Source organism: Scomber scombrus, chromosome 12 (genome assembly GCF_963691925.1).
Source record: "Scomber scombrus chromosome 12, fScoSco1.1, whole genome shotgun sequence".
NCBI lineage: Eukaryota > Metazoa > Chordata > Actinopteri > Scombriformes > Scombridae > Scomber > Scomber scombrus.
In genome coordinates, this window is record NC_084981.1 from 25,507,084 (window position 1) to 25,529,351 (window position 22,268).

Below are 22,268 nucleotides of genomic sequence, written 5' to 3' on the forward strand. Positions count from 1 at the left end.
AGTTAATAGATTTAATAAGATAGTAGTTATGAGGATTTATTTTTATGATGTAGCAGTGAAGACTGATGGCTCTAATGGTTATACAATAAACCCCACAGCTCCATAAAGTTCTGCTCATTTTCACTTTACATAAAGTAAGATTTAACCACCAAAAAGAGACATAAAAATGACTAATACGAGACTTAAATTGACTAAAGAAACCTAAAAACTACCAAAAAGAGATGCAAAAATGACTAAAAACAACCTACAGTTAGTTTGAGTGACAGCTGCCATCTAGTTACCATGGTAACTAAGAGATGGAGTGACTAAAGAGACCCACAATTACCAAAAAGAGACATTTTAATCATTATTGCTATGTTATATTTTCATATCTTAGGTAAAATAGGACATGATATTGTGTGATAGGAGCTGTTTAGTGGTGTAAAAGCTAAACAATACACTCTCTCTGCTCTCTGAAACATTAATCAAGGTTTAATCACATTTATTGATCAGTCAGATTGACTATTGATGATTTCTAAACACATCTGTGGTTTAAAATTTGGTATAGACATTTTTATGAGGGTGTAGACTATGAACAGTATGCAAAGGTTAACCATCGCTAAAGATCTTTAAATCAGAGCATAAACCATCGTACAGTGAGCTACAATAAACCACACATGGAGCCAATGAGGGAGGGTAAGATCAGTATGCTTTAATAGTAAGATATCAGTGCAGAAACACAAAATTCTTATTGGGTTAAATTCCCCATATAGTAATAACAATGATAACAATATGATAATAATAAGATCAATATGAATTTTTTTTTTTTTTTTTAGCATATAAAATGCGGAATCAGCAAATATAACTGTACGTTATGACATCCGACAAAAAACAGAGTACAAGTAGCTGAACATGGATCCCATAAAGGAAAATAAAAACATAAACCCTGTTGAGACACGAGACAAAAAATGCTGATACTGTCTTTAAAAGAGGAAGTGCAACGAATGAGTGGATTAACTCCTGAAGCATTTTTTTTTTTTTTTTTTTTAATGTCGCATTCATTTTTGGGATGAAACCCTTCAAGCAGCACAGTATGTTAAGCTCTACGACTGGTGATAAGCTTTCTATTGATAAAAAAAAAAAAAAAAAAAAAAGGAGAGCTGAAGTCCCGACAATTTTTTGAGGGAGGTAGCATCTGCTCCACTAGCTTCACGTAGATTTTTTCAGACATTTATATCTTCATTCTGTCTTTCTGAACATCTGACAACTGTTCTTGTGGTTGTTAAATTTTTAGACATTGTCCAGCTGAAGCTAGTGGAACATTTGCTAGCTTAAAAAACACGAGGCGGGACTTCTCCTCCTAGATTTTTTTTTTTTAATTTTCTTTAAAAAATCGACTTCCATCCAGCCAACTCTTTCCACGTACATAAACACAATTTTATAGTAGCTTTAATCTCATAATCTGAGAAGCTTCTTCTTCTTTCATGAGCGTGTTTCAGGACATTTATTAAAATACAATATAAAAAAAAAAAAAGCCTCTTTTTTATATTTTTGGTCTGTGATAATAATAAGTGTATTTCTGGCCTTTTTCAGGGATTTTATTCTATTTTACATAATAAATATATCAGGAAAAATAATTTACAATCGTTAAAGTGCTTTTCTGGAAACCCAATGTAAACAAATTTGGTAATAATATTTTAGTTTTTTGGGTTTATTTTGTTTTTCTTTAACTACTCTTAATCTAAGAAATAGGAATAACTACTTTTACATTGAATTATTAGGAACTTTCAGTTTGAGTGTCATCAGGAGAGAAGAACAATACACGGGGGTTTTTCTTTTTTGTCAATCTTTTGTGAAGTGAAAGGAGGAGGAGAAGTGAGAGGAGGCACAGATCTGCGGAGGAGTGGAGAGATATGCGTCAGTGGGCAGGCTGAGCAGGATGTATCTCTCTTCACGTGTCACTTAACTCAACATCACTTTTCCCTTCAAATCGGGCTGTTTTTCCTCCACTCTCACCCCCCCCCCCCCAATCCTATTAAGCACCAGGAGGCGTAATTAGATTGAAAATTGTCTTTTTACAACCCGAGTTTCTTCTTCATAGATTTTCACGTTTCTTATTATAACTCTGCTGCACTTCAAACAATTAAGTGAAACTACAGACTTGTTTAAAACCTTTCTAAGCATCTAAATAATGGTGTAACTCTAAAAAAAAAAGATGGAGATCGGACCTTTTTAATTGTTGCTACATGTCGACATAAGCGTGAGATTTTCACTCTGGGCTTCAACGTTAGTTTACAATGGTCAAATCAAACAGTTAAAGTCATCTGCTCTTTGTTTAAATTGAATCTTTGGAGCTGTTTTTGATCCAGTGTTGCTCAAAAACAGGCAAATTGAATTTCACATGCAGAGTGACAGTAAATGAATGCCTTTTTTTTGTTTTAGCTAAACCTTAAAAAACCCTACAAACCCAAGCAGCTTCATCAACAAACACACTGTCAGGTGGTTGGATGAGCTGAGGGGAATCCGTTTCCTTTTTTAAAAGCCTTAAAATCCTCCCGATTTGACTCGTCGTCACCAGGGGAATCTAATGGGAATCTAGTCGAATCTAACAGGGTTTTACTGCGTATTCCTTCCCTAAACTGTACTTCTATTTGGATCTAAATTAATGTATCGGAGGAGGCTATGAAGGAGGAAGACTTAATTTAAATATCATCCCAACTGTGACATTGTATCTCAGTTTTTTGGATAATTGGATTTGAAAAAAACAAACCTATAATTACTACATTGGCAAAGCTTTTATGATTTCACATTACTTTATGGCTCTGCTAGCTATCTGTTAACTAGCAACTAGAAAACGTACGATGCCACGTTGGGATTTAATTCAGTAAAAGTCTCCCACAGTTGAAGGAAGTCATCTACAGGTTGCAGGGAACAAACTGTGCACTTGAAGGGTAGAACTTCTCATGTATTAAGACACCCATGAAGTCATGATAAGGCACATTATACGGATTAAAATGAACTTTAAAGAAAATGTCAGCATAATAACATAAAGCAGATAACATCAAAATACAGTGTTAGTGGATCCAAGAGATGTAATAAAAGTTCTTAAAATGACATACATGGTCTATGAAGCACCATTGCTTTTATATATGCAACTGGAAAACAATGTGATTAATTCTATGGCAACTTCACCTCCTTTTACAATGTTCAAAATGCTACATATCTGAAAAGTGAAACTTAAAAAACTGATAAACATCTTTTCATCCAAACGTTTTTTTTTTTTTGTCTTGTTAATTTTTTTTTGTTTGTTTTGTTTGTATCTTCTTAAAGCAAGAACATAAAACAATACTGGCCAGCCAACAGATTCAATAGATATATTTTTTTAAAAGGATAAAACTCTGCAGGGAAAAAAAAAAGGAACCAAAAAAAAAAAAAATGCCACAAACACAGAAACAGCACGAGAGGAAACAGCACTGCGAAGGATCTGATCCATCTGCATCTACAGGGGTAGATAAGGACAAAAGTACCAGAACACATAAACACTAAAAACACTATCTTCAACATTAGTTCTGTCTTTTTAAATACGTAACGTATATGTGTACAAAGCTCTATATACTCAAAAGTGGTCACCACACAAAGACAATTACCTCAAAAAAAAAATAAAAATAGAGTGAGATTAAAGAAAAAAGTACAGAAAAGGAGAGAAGAGAAAAATAGTGAGAATGTGTTTCCATTGAACCGAAAATTACTGACATAATTAGAGTGAAATTTACAGTTTCTAGTCTGGAAATTAAAAAATAAAAATAAAAAATCTGACCTTTTTTATTTAATATGACTAATGATATTCTGTGTCAAAGCTTTTTTTTATGATAGTGGCGGCCGCTCTGTGTTGTGAATTGTAAGAAAAAACTGGCCTTGTCCTAATCATAAAGAAGTCACTTTACAGGAGGCTATACTGCTGCTGCTATGTACATATAGTCTACATTAGTATTTACGAGAGTTGACAGTCTAGTTTTGGCAGTGGTGTGCACAGGAAGTGACCGTCTTCATCTTAAGAGCATAAGTGGCCTTTTTTTTCTTAATGGGACACTTTTAAAGCTGACTTTTTTGGCCCTAATATCACACCAAAAGGGCACTTGAGGTCACTTAAGCTGCTTAAGTGACGTCTTTTTTTGGCCCAAGTACCCCTCAATGACGCCATAATTGGCCCGATTGCCCTTCTGACCCCTCCCAGTGCCCCTTATGGCCTAAGTGTCTCTATGATTGGCTAAAAAAAAAAAATCACATCACCCCCCTTTTTATCCTCCGTTTAGCAAACCAGTGGCTCTGCGAGTTGTAGCCCAGTTACTACAAATCTCACATGCTTCACATTACAGCTAACTTTTTCTGCAAAAAACATGTCAGAAATTTGATTGCAATCCACCAATTAGACAGATATCCGTCTCCATTTTATGTCTATTTGATGTGAAAATGAACTGGCACGCTCGAGATCCAACATACTGCAGACGAAGAGTAGAGAAAAAAGGTTTTGATTCATTGTATATTATGGAGGTAGGCCACTTCTTGATGGGTAGGTGCTTCTCTGGTGTTAGCGTTTGAGATTTTTAATCTACAGCTGTGCAGAGTTATACTGTTTTTTCAATCATGTAACTTTTGATTACACACAAGTCAAGTAAGTTTTAGAGAGTCTGCTACATTGTTTTCATTGGCAGTGGCTGCCTAGAAACTTGGGTAAAATTGTTCAAAGTATCTAAAACTGTACAGGATTTATTTTAAAAAATGGTCAAAATGGAATAATGTGTCTGTAGTGAAATAGCGGAGACATGCAATCACACTGTTATGACTCTTTAATTTGACTTTAGGGTAAAAATGAAACCTTAAAACTCAAATTGAGTGAAGAAGCGGAGCCTTTTTAAAAAAAAACAAATCTGTGCACACCACTGTTTTCTTCAGGTTAACTGTTTTACATGAAGTGTATTTAATTGTGAACCTATACAGCGTGTGTATAGAAGTCAGATTCCTTGTACAAGCTATCAGTTTAGTAAATTAAGCTAGTTTTGATGCTTACAATCTAACGAAATAATAGCACAATAAGAGAAAAACCCTGTAGTCACAAGAGTGTGAGAGAACCACGTATAGATAAATCAAAGACAGGTTTTATAGAGAGAAAGAAGAAGAAGGGGAATAAAAATCAAAACTTATTATCAAACTTACAGTAGAGTACATGTATTGCAATATATGTTTATTAGTGTGTCTGTGTGAGACACAAACATAGAAGAAAACTGGTAGGTAAAGAACATAATAACATTTAAAAAAATAAACGAGGAAGAAGAAACGAGGCGGTATTGATATGGTAAAGTGTCCCGTCGATTTTGGATTAAATAACGTGGAGAGACTGGATAAAAGTTAAAATGTTTCCATTAAAAAAAACAACAAATAGGAGATAGACTTATTATCTAAAATAACAATATAATGCATATGTCATTAAGTTTGACCCAGACCGTTCTAATGCTACTGTGTGAACTCGTCTCTGTGAAGAGGCGGACTCCTCCTGAATGAACAAAAACGCCACTAACTGGTTATTTTAAACACAACAAATGATGTTATAGTGAAGAGAGAGAGATTGGTTAAGTGTCTGTGTTGTTGGGTATCGCTCACATTTTTACCTATTATGACTCTGCTTATTGATTCTAGCTCTCATCAGATCCTTGTTACTGTTTCTTCTAATACAATTTGAGCTTTAAATGAGCCCCAAATGTGTTGTAACTTGTCATAAACAGTATGATTTGGTGAAAATGTCTCTATCTTGTCATGCACAAGTTGAATTAAGTATTGAAATATTACATTTTAAGTGTTTTAAGTGAACTTTTCTACTGATAATAACTGAGTAGTTTTATCTCTTGTGGCTTTAAAAACAATCCAAATAAACTATCTGAGAGGTTCAGATGGAAAAACTAAAATATTACTCAAACTCACAGAACAATAAAACCAACGAGCAGGGTACATTCGCACTGCTTAATGTTAAAGAACCACAAGCCAAAAAAAGGTTATAAAAAGAGAACATTTGGCCACAGAATCAGAAAGCTTGATACCCAACTCTAAACCTGAAAGCTTGGAGTTTGAAGTGAACTGGCATTAGAGAGGAGAGAGGGCTGGGTCTAATTGCTGGTCAGTTACACTAAAGTGAAAGAACAGTGTCTCTGTTAGTGTGTAGGTAGTATAATATCCTCACCTCTGAGCTACACGAGTTAGCCGATAAGGAAGGAGGAGGCAGGGCTGAGAACTGAGCTGCATAGAGTCCATATATCTGGATAAGAGTTTAGATCCTGCACCTCTATGCCGCTCGCTCGGCCATAGATTCCCACCACGCTGGGAACGGAGCGGGGCAGGTGGGAGTATGGCTGTAGTTGTTTGGGGCAGAGCTGAGCTTTAAGGCAGGTTGTGTGTTTTGAATCCCGTGCCACTAACACCCATTTTAAACCAAAGCCATGTTCTGAACACAGAGCTGATAGTGAAGGGGTAACTATGCAGCTCAGGGGGGAAAAAAAGGGGTACAAGTGGCTTTACCCTGATATTTCAGCTTGTTTAGCTGCAGAACGGGGGTGGCTAAATAAGGCAGGACATGGTTTTTTAATACCATTCCCTATAGGTAGCTTAGCCTCAAGACTTCCTGAAAGCCCAGAGGTACAGAGTAAAGGATAAAGGCCCTAAAAGGTCTTGGCTTGTTGGTTGAGGTTTAGGGCTGGGATAAAGTCCGGGTCTGTAGTGTGGTTTGAATGTGGGGCTCTAGGAGGCCTGGTCCAGGGCTCTCAGCAGGTCACAGCCCTGGAGGAGGTGCAGGTTTCCCTGCAGCGGCACGTTGACCTCGCAGTCGTAACGGGTCAACTCCGGCAGACAGGAACGCTCGAATGAAGGGCCAAGCAGACGACTCGCTATACCTGGAAAACCACACGAAGGGAACGAGAGTCAGTAAAAACAACATACACAGGTAACAATCTGTCTGTTGTTTCTGTCTGTAACTTCTTTTAACCCTTTTAGCTGGACTTGTACCTAAATGTGACCCACAGTTTACAAACATGGGAATAAATTGCATCTTTTTTTTAATTTTTGTGCAGCTGATACTCATTTTTATATATGCAAATTTACAATTCAAACATGTTGTATTCATCATATTCTATAAAATGTTCTCCTGAATCATAAAATAGTGATTGTGAATGTATTTTTTTTCCCATAGATAAATATAATAGTGTAGTGTTTTCTCTCTGACAGCTTCATGAAGGATTAATCAAACAATTATTAATGACTGATGGGGAATTTATGAATGTGAATCGGTGTAGAGACAGAAATTTTATGACTTGATAAGGAGATTTTTTTGCAGTGTTTTTAGTAAACAAATCAGAATATTGCACAGTTCTGGTGCTACAGTGATGTTAGTTGAGTTTCTAGGCCATTAAACACTGAAATGTAAAGATTAAAGTCAGGTCAGCTCACCCCCGGTCTTGTTGTAAGGCATCATGCTATAATCTGAGTAGTTGCAGCTCTTATGGGAAAAGGTTTTCTCCTCTAACCCGTTTCCTGGATACTGAGACTTCCTGTGTTGATGCAGAGAGCTGAGACATAGAGGCATGCTGCCTGGCATCATCCTGCCCATCCCTGTCTCTGAGAGAGGAGAGAGCGACACGGTTACTTCTACGTTCATCTAGTGAGAGAGATGATATTCAAATCAACGGTGAGCTCATACCTGTCAGTGATCCTGTGCTGAGGGAACGATCCATGGCGGCACAACTGTCACCCCTCATCTTCTTCCACATGATTTCTGGCTGCTTAGTTTCACCCTGATAAACACAATTCAACATTTACTTCACAAGAAACGCCTTTAAAGTGCTGCTTCATTAAAGTTAAGTCTGTATTATTATGGCTTTATGATTGAAACGACCAAGATTTGTTCAATGTTGGGAAAGTTTAACATCACGTGCACATTTTTATACTGTACTTAATTTCATTCCCCGTCTGGTGGTCAGTATTAAGTCTGCAGCAGTTCTTCCATTGTTTTACATTAATAAGCTGCTTATTTTAACCCTTGCATACTGATCAGGGTCAGTTTTTTACTGAGAGCTGTAAAAAAAACAACCTATAAAACATTTATTTTAGCTGGACTTTCCCTAATGGGACCCACAGTTTACAAAAAATGGAAATAAGATGCATTATCAATTTTTCAGTTTTTGTGCAGCTGATACACATTTTTTACATATGCACATGTACTAAAATTAAAAAATCAATTCAAGCCTTCAAGCATTTTTAAAAAATCATATTCTATAAAATATTCTCTTGGATTATAAAGTAGTGATTGTGAATGTGTTTTTCCCCATAAGATTTATCAAGATTCAAGGTTTCAATCACACATGAAACATTTATTAATGACTAATGGGAAATGTATGTATGTGAATTGGTGTAGAGACTAATTATGAGACAGAATAACACAAGAAAAGGTAAATTTAAAGACAATTCTAGTCTCAAATCTATGAATACAGGACAATTACTGTGGATAATTTGCTCTATTTTCAAATTGTAGTGAAAGGTGGGGATCCTGTTTTAATGTTTTTTTAATGGTAAATATTGTATGTGTGAAGAGAGAGAGAGAGGAGACTCACCAGAGCCATCTGAGTGAAGGAGCGCTTGATGCTGTTGGCCATGCCGACTCTGGCTGGACTCATGTCTCTGTAGGCTTGAACAAAGTTGTCAATGGACCTGCAAACACACACACACACACAATAAAAGTTAGTTCATTGGCAGAATGGATAAACATTTATAAATGTAATAAATCATTTTGACTAAAAATGAATTTTCTTGTTCAGACTTTCCTAAAAATGTATTTGCTTTACTTTCATTCACACAGTGTTAGAGTTATGCTGCATGTATACTATACATATCTGAGAAGCTAGTGCATTACTGTTTCTATCTTGATTTAAAATGTGAATAGGACATTTTTTTGTCACGGTACACCACCTCTGTTTCTGCATGAGATGTGGCATGTTCTGTTGGCAGGAGGGTCGCTCCTCTTCTGACAAATTGTCCATCATGTAGGGCTTGGCGACTCTTTGTTGCTGGTAGGTTAACAGGGGATCTGGTGGCCACTGTAGATTCTGCCTGCCGCCCATGGAGGACAGAGGGGTGCTGGCCGGAGCCTGGTAGGGGGGAATCTGCATGTGACCCAACATGTAAGACCCCTCTCGGGTTTCCAGAGCTCCCTGACCGGAGCCTCTCTTCTCCTGTGCGGACCAGGCTGGCTGAGGCTGGTAGTGGCCTGGATGCTGAGGAGGAGAAGACAGTGGCTGGAAGAGGCTGGCGATGTTACTGAAGCTGCTCTGTGTCGCCGGGTGTTTTTTGGCGAGGCAGCCGTTGCTCCCCATCATTCCAGCCGGACCTTTTTCCAGGGACTCCGACTCTGTGATGATGGGATTCAGTTGGAAGTCTTCTCCGTCCATCGGGATGTAAGGAGCCAAAGTGTCCAGGTCCAAGTCACTTAAGTCCCTCTGAGAAAACAACATGGGTTTGTTAAAAGTTGTATTTATTTAACTTTATGCTCAGTTAAGTAGCTGCTACAGGATGTTTGTGACTTAGTCTCCAGTCCGTCTTTGCAAACATCCACATAAATGTACGGAAACTTTGTGTAAACTGAGACGAGATGTTTATTTTAAATTTAGGGGTGTGGAGGACCTGAAATAAAAAATGTCAAGCTTAGTCTGGACAAATGTGTCTACAGTTTTAATTATTGCCATTTGATGTACAGTAATAAATAATAAAGGCATTTTGGGTGTAAATATTTTAACCATTTAAATAGGCACTTGGTGGCAAAAACAAAATATATTTGATATATAATCAAAGAGTTCTTCCATTTTAAGTTAGACTTGGAGGAAATGATGAAACAATTAAACAAATTAAGTTTAGTGCACATAGATAGCTGGATGCAGGATTGGTTTTGCCTTTCCAATAAAACTTTTGCAGACATCTGTACATTTTGTAAGTTATTTGTACTACAAAGCTGTAGTAATAGTTATATAGTTAAATAGTCTAATCTACTGCTTGTGAAGTGTTAGAAATACTAACAAAATGAAGAGGAAAACCAACTTTCTGATCAAAAATGGGCCCCATGAGTTCTGATCCTGCTACAAATGAAAGTTTTAAGAGACATGACTTTTTGTTTTAAAGTGGCACCTGTACTCACCTCTGTGTCTTCAGGACTGCCGTCGCCCTCTGTGTCCAGAGCAAACAGCTTCTCAGACAGCTTCTCAGTCAGCTCCACCTTCAGGTCACTCTCCACAGAGCTGTAGTAATCACCTGGGCTGCTGGGCTGCAGGGACGGAGGAGAGGAGAGAGGAGGAAGTGTGAATAATGGACGTGGGCGAGATAAATAAATAAATAGTGGGACAAGATGACATAGACAAAGAAAAAAAAACACACAAACAAAGAGCGAGAGATGAGTTTTGACAAAGGCACCATTCAGAGAGCCTGTTCCTGCCAAAATATCCACCCTCGTTATTCTCACACACTCTGCCCACTGTGAGTGACCTTTAACCCCCCAGGCCTCACTGAACACAGGAAGAACAAACCAAGAAACAAGAAAAACAAGTCGCTCGCTCATTAACTAATTACAATCTTTCAATTGAACAATCAGCCCGTTCTCGTCCTCACCGTGGAGCAGCTGCTCAGGCTCGGAGTGGCGCTGCTCGGTGGCGGATTCTGCTGCACGTTGAACGTGTTTGCCATGTTAGCCATATCTCCTGGAAGTGGAGCCACGGTTTGGCTTGATGCCGGAGGGGCAGGCTTGTGGCTTTCGCTGGTCCAGGCCGGAGGTCCCGGAGGTCCAGGAGGAGGCATAGCGGCAGCAGATACTTGGTTGTATGCTGTCGGCTGCTGAGGCTCCTCGAAATGAGAGCGGACTGCAAGAAGGAATCACAGATTAGAGCCAAGATGATTTACACACACGTTTTTTTTGTTTTTTTGCTAATTTGACATTTTTTTATGTGATAATGTCTTCCAAGGTTTCCCATTATTAAAAGGATTCATCAGGACATGTTGACTTACATTATCTCTCATTTAACCCTCCTGTTGTCCTCGAGTCAATGAAGGAAGGAAGGGAGGGAGGAAGGAAGGATGGATGGAAGAAAGGAATAAGGAAGGAAGGGAGGAAGAAGGAAGGAAAAGAGGGAGGAAGGGAGGAAGAAGGAAGGAAAAGGGAAGAAGGAAGGGAGGAAGAAGGAAGGAAAGGAGGGAGGAAGGAAAAGAGGGAGGAAGGAAGAAGGAAGGAAAGGAGAGAGGAAGGAAGGTAGAAAGAAAGAAGGGAAGGAAGGAAGGAAAGAAGGAGGAAGGGAGGAAAGAAGGAACAGTCAAAACAGACGGGGTCAATTTGACCCGGGAGGACGACACGAAGGTTAAAGACTCCCAAAAACGCACTTAAGATGGCAGAAGTCAATACAGACCGAAGTCGAGGGAGACGATCGTGTCTCCGGGTGTCGGCGCCAGCTGGGCGAGGTCCTCCGGTTCCTCTTTGAGTTTGGTGAAGAGGGTCTCTCCCGGCTCTGCGGTCACACCGGCTCCTCCAGCGGTGAAGAAAGTGCTCATGTGGCGCGGCTTGAAGAGGGACTCTGTCTGCTCCAAGGACAAGATCATCGACTTCTCTTCAACGTCACTGCAGGATTGGAGAAGGAGAGGCACAGTTTATGAGCACAATAAAACCTTTAAAGAAGGATTTTGGAGTCCTATATGAAGCTCTGTATGAAGATTTGTGTTGAAATTTCCTAGTAAAGGAACCTTAAATCTAAAAAAACCCACAATTTATCCTGGTTTTCATCTTTTCTCATGCAAATAGCTATACAGTAGCTGCACTCATTAGGACTGCAGCGCTTACCTGAGGACATAGTTTATGCACACGATGCACTGGGGCTGAGAGTTGCGGCTGTTATAAATAACAGTTCCCTGGGTTTCTACCCAGACGAAGCCTCCGTTCTTAGCCAGCATGCGATACTGACCGCTCACTGCCTGGCCCTTGGTGCACACTGCAGAGAGACAGACAGGGAAAGGAGGAAAGAGCTGTTAGAGACTCCTGTCCATGATCACACTCAGGTTGTGCAAGCTCAGACTTAAGGTTTTATGTTGCAGTCGTTTAAAATTGAAACCCTCATTCATATATCACATCATGATTTGAGTGCCACACTCTTCATGTTTGCATGTTATCCACTGTTAAAGTTGTAAAGTAGTGGCAGAAATCTTCTATCTTTGATGAGTCCATCCCTCCTGTTGTCCTCGTGTCTATTTTGACCCGGGAGGACAACAGACGTCAACTCAAAAATGAGGTATAGTTTAATTTAAATGACCATAATTCCCAGAATATGTGTAAAATGCTTACAGTCGACAGGAAGACAACAGGAGGGCTATCATGAAATCGTGGTTATTTTGATAATTGAATAATTGTTTTAGTTATTTGTTATGGAAAATACAATTATGTGACATAAATGACAGTAAACTGAATATCCTTGAGTGACATCACATTGGACTCTGAGAAATTTAAATCAGGCATTTTCCGCTATACTTACCTCATCAGTCATTAATAAATGGGTGATTAATCCTTAACTAATGCTTAAGAGAGCAGAGAGTGTAATCTTTTGATTTTACATTATTTGTTTATAGAGAAAAAACATGCATGATATAATTTAGTCTTACAGGAGAACACAGCAGCAGGCATGATATTAAAGACTTTTATTGAATGTGAGTGGTGACTTTTGAATTGAGTAAATTTAAGTTTTGACACCATGTACATTGAGAGTTTTTGTATATTCTGGGTTATTTTTAGGAGAAGTCACAACATTTCAGACTAAAGGAAAGGTCTTTTGGGCGGTTTCACTTCTCTTGAATGTACAAATATGTCAAACTTAACCCGGGTGTTATCAGTGATTAATGGCAGTTGTATTTATTGAATGTGAAAAAACAGCTTATATTGTTTTGATTGTGTAAAATGATGAGGTGCTAACATTTCATTGTCAAGCACAGTAACAGATACTGATTAATCTCAGAAAGAAACTAAACCCACACGAGACAAAACACAAAGCACCGAGCAGTGAAGTATTTCAGCTCTTCTGTTTTTTTTTCATCAAAAATTGAATTTTTATCGGATTGATTCATTACATTTCCACATATTTACTTTTGTGTGAGGCTGTGAAATCCACCAAACATCGGTTAGCAGGACAAAGTGGGATGTTTAACTTTGAGCTGAGGAGGAGATGTGCTGGCTACAATCCAAAGTTCAGCACTGGCGTGGGAAAGAAGCAGGACTGCGGTCAGAGAGTGCACATAAGGCCAGTGACTGCATGTGTGTGTGTGTGTGTGGGGAGGAAGCTCAGGGCAACATTATATGTAACACAGAACGCTGTTAGCATGTGCTGCTCGACAGGCTGGTCACGTTGGCCGTGAGAGCGGGTCAACTGTGTGTGTGTGTGTGTGTGTGTGAGATATATAGAAAGATCTGTTTTTATCTCAGCAGATTTCAGCCTACACTAAAGACTGCAGACACAGCAGGGAAGACCGACAGAGGAAAATAAACATACACACACACACACACACACACACAAACTCTAAACACTATATCCACATGCATGCTACACACACACAGGACATAGATTGATAGTCTTTCACCATATTTCCTCAGTCCCAAGATACAGACACTTCAAAATTACCAGAAATTCCTGGAATGAAATGAACTGTACCGGGAACAATTGAGAATGTCATCTCATTGGCTTAATCATTTCTTATTTCATTAAAAAAAAGAAGAAAAAAAATGACTCGAGTCCACATCTGCAATACATAACTTATTAAAGATGACAAGTTGGAAGCAAGCCACTATCATCATTTAATCAATACATAATAAATAACTTTTGAGTGTCCTGAAAGTTGTAACTGAATGCTTAGATCACATGTTAGGCCTGTAATGCAATTGTTTAAGGGGACATATCATGCATGCATTTCCAGCTCTATATTAATATTCTGGATCTCTACTGGAATATCTTTGCATGATTTCCAGTTAAAAACGCCTTATTTAACTTATTAAACTCCTCACTTCAGCCTCTGTCTGAAACAGGCTGTTTTAGCTCCTGTCTCTTTAAGGCCCCCCCCCTCCTGATGAGCCCACTCTGCTCTGATTGGTCATCCATACACGTTCGAGTCTGAATCCGATGACAAAAATTTGCAACAAAAACTATGGAAACCAATAGTTTGTAGGCATGTGTGAATAATATGAGTGTTAAAAGCAGGCTGAAGCAAGGGAGTATTTTACATACATTCACCTCAAGATCATTAAAACTGCAGAAAAATAACAGAAAAATCACAAAAAGGATGATATGTCCTCTTTGAAGATGCAGTAAAGCTGTTTTTTTAATGACAAAGTGCATGAGACATTCCAGACATTTAGCTAATTTAGATTTAAAACATGTTTCTGCTCTGTAAAGGTATCAAATAAAGCCTCAATATTTCAAAAGTGTGTTTAAAATTGCATTTTTCTTCCTCCCTCCCTCCTTTTCTTCCTTCCTCCCTTCCTTCCTCCCTCCTTTCCTTCCTTCCTTCCCTCCTTTCCTTCTTCCTCCCTCCCTCCTTTCCTTCCTTCTTCCTCCCTTCCTTCCTTCCTCCCTCCCTCCCTTCCTTCCTTCCTTCTTTTCCTCTGTCCTTCCTTTCTTCCTCTCCTTCCTCCCTTCCTTCCTTCCTTCTTTCCTTCCTTCTTTCCTCTCCTTCCTCCCTCCTTTCCTTCCTCCCTCCCTCCTTTTCTTCCTTCCTCCCTTCCTTCCTCCCTCCTTTCCTTCCTTCCTTCTCTCCTTTCCTTCTTCCTCCCTCACTCCTACCGTTCTTTCCTTCTTCCTCCCTTCCTTCCTCCCTCCCTTCCTTCCTTCTCCCTTCCTTCCTTCCTTCCTCCTTCCATCCCTTCCTTCCGTCCTCCCTCCATCCCTTCCCTTGATTCAAGGACAACAGGAGGGTTAAAGGAACTAAATTAGCAGTTTCTGTGCGGTCAGTGTTGCTCAGAGCCTCTAATGATATAGTGCTGTCAGTGAAGAGAAAAGCCATGACACTTCAGAGCCTGGTTAACACACACAAACACAGAGCGTCATTAGAATGTAATAGAGGCCACCTGGTCCTCTGTCCGCTGCGTTTGTGTTTGTGGCAGCAGACGTGCAAACCTCATCAGGCCATCAGTGGCTACGCTTAATTTAATAAAATACATCTTAATACTGTGCTCCTGCTCTGCACACACACACACACACATATATATATACACACACACACACACATTACATATACAGAGAGAAAAACACTCACATATATATAAGACAGAAAACGTATCATGCTTTTAGAACATGTGCACTCGATTATTGTGATGCCCTTTTAACAGCCTTTCCAACCACATCAATTAACAAGCTGCAACGAGGCTTTTAACCCTAAAAATAAAAAGGTCCTTTTATTGGTTTATTGGTTTACAAAGCTATTTTTAAATCCATATATTTCCCAAACGAGCCCCTCAGGCCCCTCGATTACCCTGCTTTCCTCTCTTTAATACTGGATGCAACTTTTCTCTTTCCCCATCTGTGCCTTTAAACTGTGGAGCAGGCATCAAACAGGCAATCTCAGTAGTATGTCTTTAACTTTGCTTTTATTCAATGCATCAGTTTTTAATTGTTTTTTAAAATTGTATCATTTGCCAGTCAAGTTTTTAGCTTGTTTTTTTTATTATTATACATCGATTTTGTACAGTCTTTATTCTGTTTTTTTTTTTTTTCCTCTTGATCTTTATATTTTGTATGTGAAGCATTTATTTCCACCGTACAAATTTGCACTAGATAAATACATTAAGACTTTGATTGATGACACATATCTGTACAAACCTTTAAAAAAAACTGGTGATTATTTTGTGGGTTTGGGTTTTAAAAAAAATGTTTTTTACCTCTTTGAATGGATTTTTTTTGCCTCTTAAACAAATGACAGCACCATGGTGGATTCATGTTTATTCTATGTCTCTGAGTGTGTGTGTGTGTGTGTGTGTGTGTGTGTGTGTGTGTGTGTGTGTGTGTGTGTGTGTGTGTGTGTGTATGTGTGTATGTGTGTATGTGTGTATGTGTGTATGTGTGTGTGTGTGTGTGTGTGTGTGTGTGTGTACTTACGGTTGTGGTGGCTCTTGGTGACGCTGTCTGAGTCCAAGGCGTGGTAAAAGTCGTAGACTGAACGGCCCAGCAGATCATCCGGAGTGTAACCCATCAACTCTGTTACCCTGCAAAACACACAAAAAACACTCACAGTTAATGATGCACAGCATTGACAGGCTGAGGCTGTCTGAGGGGCGGGGGCAAAAAAATATGAAGGGCACCTGAACCTTCATCTCAACATCCAGAGAGGGTATTTCATCATACTATGGGGGCACCTTAGAGGGTATTTTATCATACTGAGGGGGCACCTTAGAGGGTATTTTATCATACTGAGGGGGCACCTTAGAGGGTATTTGATCACAGCAGGAGACCTGGAGGCACTTTATTGTACAGTTGGGGCCCCTTAGAGGGCAGTGGGGCACTTATCATACTGTGGGGGCACCTTAAAGGGCATTTTATCATACTATGGGGGCACTTTATTGTACATTGGGGGCACCTTAGAGGGTATTTGATCTTACAGTAGGGGCTCTTTATCATACTATGGGGGTACCTTAGAGGGCAGTGGGGCACTTATCATACCATGGGGGCACCCTAGAGGGTATTTTATCACAGTGGGGGCACTTTATTAAACTGTGGGGGAACTTTATTATACTTTGGGGGCATTTTATCACACTGCAGCAAAATATAAGTGTAACAGAGTTAAATATTCATTAGTAATATGAAGCCTTCTGTTATAATTACACACAATCTCTGTAGAAGGGTAATAACCGGACCTGCAGAGCCAATATGTGGAACGTATGAGTCTCAGTTTCTGTACTCCGATGCCCCCACCCTCCCCTTATAAATGATGTCTCCCACCTCTACCTCTTATACTTACAAGAGTGTCTTAATTTTTGTAGGTACACTAAGAGGGCATTTTATCATACTGTAAAGGCACCTTAGAGAGCACTTTCACACATTTTTTTTTTCTCTCAGGGGCAACAGGGAGACGGTTGCCCCCTCAACCCCCACTTCCACTTCCCTGACCCCACGAGACTTTAACTTAATAATCTCCACTTTTCCTTGAATCCCTTTGAAAAAATCCCGGACTCCTAAACTTCAAAAGGGCTCAGACACGATTTGGAAATGAAACAGAGAGGCGGACGATCGTCCAAAAATAAGAATTGTTCACATTCTCTCCCTCCGTCCTAAACTCTCACTGCGTTTCTGGGAAAAGTTAATCTCTTTCCGTCCGTAGCTCTCATCACGAGTTCACTTTGTTAATGAGGATTTTGGTGCTGGCTTTGAATTACCTTTTTTTTTTTCTCTTTTCTTTTATTTCTATCCAACTCTTTTCTCTTTCAGTAGATTACACATGTGCTGGATTAAGAGGTAAATTACAGGATTACAGTGAGAAAAACAAGTGCAGTTGAACTATTATTTAACATTCGTGTCGTCCTCCCGGGTCAAATTCACCCCGCCTGTTTTGACTGTTCCTTCTTTCCTCCCTTCCTCCCATCCATCTGTTCTCCCTCCCTCCTTCTCTCTTTCTTTCCTACTTCTCTCTGTCCTTCCTCCATCCCCCTTTCTTCCTTCCGTCTGTCCTCCCTCCTTATTTCCTTCCCTCCTTCCTTCCTTTCCTTCCTTCCTTCCTCCCTCCCTCCTTCTCTCTTTCTTTCCTACCTCTCTCTTTCCTCCCTTCCTTCTTTCCTTCCTCCATCCCCATTTCTTCCTTCCTTCTGTCCTCTCTCCCTCCTTTTCCTCCCTCCTTCCTTCCTTCCTTCCTTTCTTTCCTCCCTTCCTTCCTTAACTCGAAGACAACAGGAGGGTTAACTATTTTACCTGTCAACTAGACACTAACTTTACTTTCGGCCACATTCACACATTATTATACTATATTCTCAACTTTTCCAAACAAACCACCCTAATTTTAACTTGTATATAAAGTGAAAATATTAAACCAAAGAGCCTGAGTAGACCAGCCTCTTCTCAACAAGCTGTGCTGTGAGAACATAATCCAAACGGACGACAGGAAATGACCCCCCGAACACAAGGTTTTATGGGTATAAAAAGGGACCAGAGAGGGTAAACTGGGACAAAGAATGCCGACAAGTTCCTCGAGTTTAACCTAAATTAAAGCGACTGGAATGTGGTTTTATTTGGCAGAGCGACCAAATCTATCCCGAATAAGTTCATGTGACTCTGGAGCTCGGGTCTGGCTTCTCGCTAAATCTGATGTGGTTTCTTTTTCAGAGCTGGAACAATAAGATGATTAATGTCTAAGTCAAAGAAAAAGAAATCTAATAATTATTTGAAGTCATTTCTTTTAACATTTGTTGGTTTCAGCTTCTCAAATCTGAGGTTTTTATTGTTTTTTCTTTGTTGTCTGTGATAATAAAGTCAATGTCTTTGGGTTTTAGACTGTTGGTCGTACCAATTAAAGACATATGAAGATATCCACTTGGGCCATTTTGACAATTTTCTATTCTGTTTTATAGACAAAACCACTAATTGATTAATTGAGAAAATACTTGGCAGATTAATCAACAATGAAAATAGTTTCTTTTGTGTATTTGTGAAGCGTTACTGCCTGTCTGATCTGTCTCATTTCCTCACATTTTGCCGCTGGTGAGTTCAAAATCCAGCAAAACTTATAGCATAGAATAAGTTAATTGTTAGACCAACATGTTTTAGCTTGTGGGTTTCATCAGGGATATCATAAAAAAACACATTACAAGCAGTATTCAAAATAGGGAAGTTAAAAAGCAGGAAAAAATAATCAAAAAAGGTAAAACTAAATACAAATAATACATGTATCAATGGGGAAAATATAAATGTCTATCATTAAACCAGCATTAAAACATAATGTTATGGACACCTTTCCTCAAAAGTGTACCCACATTTTATGTTTTTATTGTTTTTATTATATATATATAGTAATTATTTGATTTGTTCCTACTTTTATGTAGTTGTTATGCTTATAGCTTTATATCAGTCTGTTTGGGTTTTTAGCCTCTCCCTGCACTGTATATTATCTTGTGCAAACTAAACTTAACTTGCCAATGACTTTATTTAAAAATGGCAAATGTAACATTTTTGGCCACATTTTTACTGCTTTATTGTGCATCATGTTAAGATTATTTTCTACCTTGTGCAAAGCTCTGCATAACTAAGAGTCAGGTTTCACTGAATATGAATGAATGTTTCTGTATCTATCCCCCAATCTTAGATAAAAAAAGAGAACATTACATCAAGTTAAAGGTAAGAACACAACCCCCATACTCGCTGCTATCTATGACTGTTGCTGTTTCTCTCTCAGCTGATCCAAATATGACTGAATCTCCTGTAACGGAGCGCTGATTGCACATTCCTCGGGCCAGAATTCCCAGGATATTTTTGTGAAAATGTGAAATGTGAAGATAAACTGTGAATTATCATGTCAACTCAAGATGAAGAATCTGTGAATGATGATGATATGTTGTGTGGATTTAGAGAGAGAGAGAGAGAGAGAGAGAGAGAGAGAGAGAGAGAGAGAGAGAGAGAGAGAGAGAGAGAGAGAGAGAGAGAGAGAGAGAGAGAGAGAGAGAGAGAGAGAGATGTGCAGAGACTCTTGTCCTCCAGATTACGTAACACTGACAGCTGCAGGCCTCAGACTGGAGGGAGGGAAGGGAAGGAGGGCATTGAAAATAAAAGGGGTAATGCAAAAGAGATACGCAAGGGGAGGAAAGTAAATGAAAGAAGGAGTGGTTGTGAAGAAGGAGGGATAGATAAGAAAAAAGTGAGAAAGTAGGTAAAGTGAGGGAACGAGCAGATGCAATGAGAGGAAGAGTGTTAGTGAAAGAACATTTTCTTCAAAGAAAACAGAAATCATATCCAAGAATGGGCGCACCAAACTTTTTTTACTCTTTTTGATGTTCAATCCATCCATCTCCTCTTTTCCTCACTCTGGATTTCTTTTACTCAAATGTGAAGATTTGGAAAGATTTCTTATTTTGAATTAAACTTAATGAGATACATGCAGCACAAAAACTACATGAATGACAGTATCTTAACTCTGATATATAACAGTTCTTATTCATAGACAAGACTATGAAACTTTCAGTGTATTGTGGTTAGATATCTACAACATGCACTAAAAACTTGTACGCTGATAAAGAATTAGTCAAGAAGCTAAAAGTAGAAGTCAGCATCAGTGCCAGAGCATTGCAAATATGCTCAAAGTAAAAAAAATATAAGCATAAAGAATAATGAATACTACTGTCCAATAACACTTCCCCATTTTATCAGGTCATGCAAATTAAATACAAACAGAACCAGGAAGGAATAAGTGGCTTCTTTCCCTGCAAAATCTGGTATGTAATCATTCAAATAAAGTTAAATGAATATAGTGTTAGTGTTTCCGTGTTGAGCTGTGGTGGAAGTATAGTAACAAAAAGAGACTTTGGCACTAAAAACACTGTAACGTTGAAACATAGAAGACTTGATTGGACTCATTCGGACGACTGAAGCTTCATATTAGCTTTGGATTAAACTTTTAAGTACATTTTTTCTCAGAAGGAGGACTGTTGATTTAGTCCTCCATCCATCAATCAAGATCTTCTAATGTTCAGTATGAACAGGAGGGATGATTACAGCAAGAAAAACAGGTTGCCTGTTGTTTTAAGACAGACTTGACTCATCCTTTAAGAAGTTGAACTTTCTCTTGGACGTCACTACTTGTAAAAACACTTCGCCCTTCTAAGTGTGAAGTCTCTCTACGTTTCCTCCTCTCTCTTTTTCTACCCTCTTCTCTTTCTTTGTGTCTCTCTCCTTCCCTACTCGACCTCTCACGCTGCCAGAAATGAGCTAAAGAAACTTTCTGTCCCTTTCCCTAATGAGTCTAAGTCCCTGCTGAGCCGTGAGGGCAACCCACCTACAATAAACTCATTTACGTAATTGGAGAGAAGATTTGGGCGAGCTATTAAATTGCACCAAAAAGGCAAAATAGAAAATGGGTCCTTGTTTGTGGCGCGGTCATGCACAGATATGTGCACGCAATACACACAACAAGCACACTCACTTTTCCCCACGAAAGAAACCTTTGTTCTGCATGAGCAGCTTGATAAGATTACGGGGCAGCGTGCATGAGCTTGTGTAACTCAAATCAGTGTGTACTTGTGTGTGTGAGAGAGACTGTGTGTGTGTGTGTGTGTGTGTGTGTGTGTGTGTGTGTGTGTGTGTGTGTGTGTGTGTGTGTGTGTGTGTGTGTGTGTGTGAGTGAGTGAGTGAGTGAGTGAGTGAGTGAGAGAGAGAGAGAGAGAGACTGTGTGTGTGTGTGAGAGAGAGAGAGACTGTGTGTGTGTGTGAGAGAGAGAGAGAGACTGTGTGTGTGTGTGTGTGTGTGTGTGTGTGTGTGTGTGTGTGAGAGAGACTGTGTGTGTGTGTGTGTGTGAGAGACTGTGTGTGTGTGTGTGTGTGTGTGTGTGTGTGTGTGTGTGTGTGTGTGTGTGTGTGTGTGTGTGAGAGAGAGACTGTTTGTGTGTGTTCATCATCACCTCCTCGTGTAACTGCGACAGAAATATTTGGGTTCAAGATGGCCGCTACACAAAATACACACACACACACACACACACAGAGTTGGTGGCAGTCCTGGTGACATGACACATGACAGATGTGATGTCAGACAGGAGCTTAAGTGACAACTTTGAAAAGCTGGAATGTGTGTTTTGTTAGTATATTATTAGTAGTAAGTGTGTGTGTGTGTGTGTGTGTGTGTGTGTGTGTGTGTGTGTGTGTGTGTGTGTGTGTGTGTGTGTGTGTGTGTGTGTGTGTGTGTGTGTGTGTGTGTGTGCGTGTATGTGTGTGTGTGTGTGCGTACAGGCTTGTCTGTGATTGGGAACTCTTGGCACACTCTGACAATGTCGTGACAGCATCTTATTAAAGTATTAATGTTTCATCTCTGGCTTACATTTCCCACTGACTGCCCTGCCAAGTTAAACTGATTCAGTCAACACGCTGCAATCAGTCAAAAAGTCTCCCGTGTACGTTGTTCTTTAAGAATTGTGCTTTCACTGGCAGCGACCCACAAAGTGAAGATCTATTTAACTCTATTGAGGTTCTTCTTTAGAAATTATGGGTTTATTTTCTGTAAAG

At 39.3% G+C, this 22,268-nt stretch overlaps 1 protein-coding gene across 4 annotated transcripts in view; it reads right to left on the reverse strand.

Annotated features, from left to right (window-relative positions):
* Positions 1-666: 666 nt before the first annotated feature.
* epas1b (endothelial PAS domain protein 1b) overlaps positions 667-22,268 on the reverse strand; it is a 66,295-nt gene continuing 44,693 nt past the window's right edge. For all 4 annotated transcript variants that reach the window (XM_062429913.1, XM_062429909.1, XM_062429912.1 and 1 more), the window contains 10 exons: positions 16,176-16,282; positions 11,888-12,035; positions 11,460-11,668; positions 10,672-10,919; positions 10,205-10,330; positions 8,986-9,512; positions 8,631-8,727; positions 7,721-7,814; positions 7,471-7,638; positions 667-6,917 (listed from right to left, as the gene is read on the reverse strand). In XM_062429913.1, the coding sequence (XP_062285897.1) occupies positions 6,766-6,917; positions 7,471-7,638; positions 7,721-7,814; positions 8,631-8,727; positions 8,986-9,512; positions 10,205-10,330; positions 10,672-10,919; positions 11,460-11,668; positions 11,888-12,035; positions 16,176-16,282 (1,876 nt within the window). In that variant the 3' untranslated portion in view covers positions 667-6,765. The remainder of the gene's footprint in view (positions 6,918-7,470; positions 7,639-7,720; positions 7,815-8,630; positions 8,728-8,985; positions 9,513-10,204; positions 10,331-10,671; positions 10,920-11,459; positions 11,669-11,887; positions 12,036-16,175; positions 16,283-22,268) is intronic.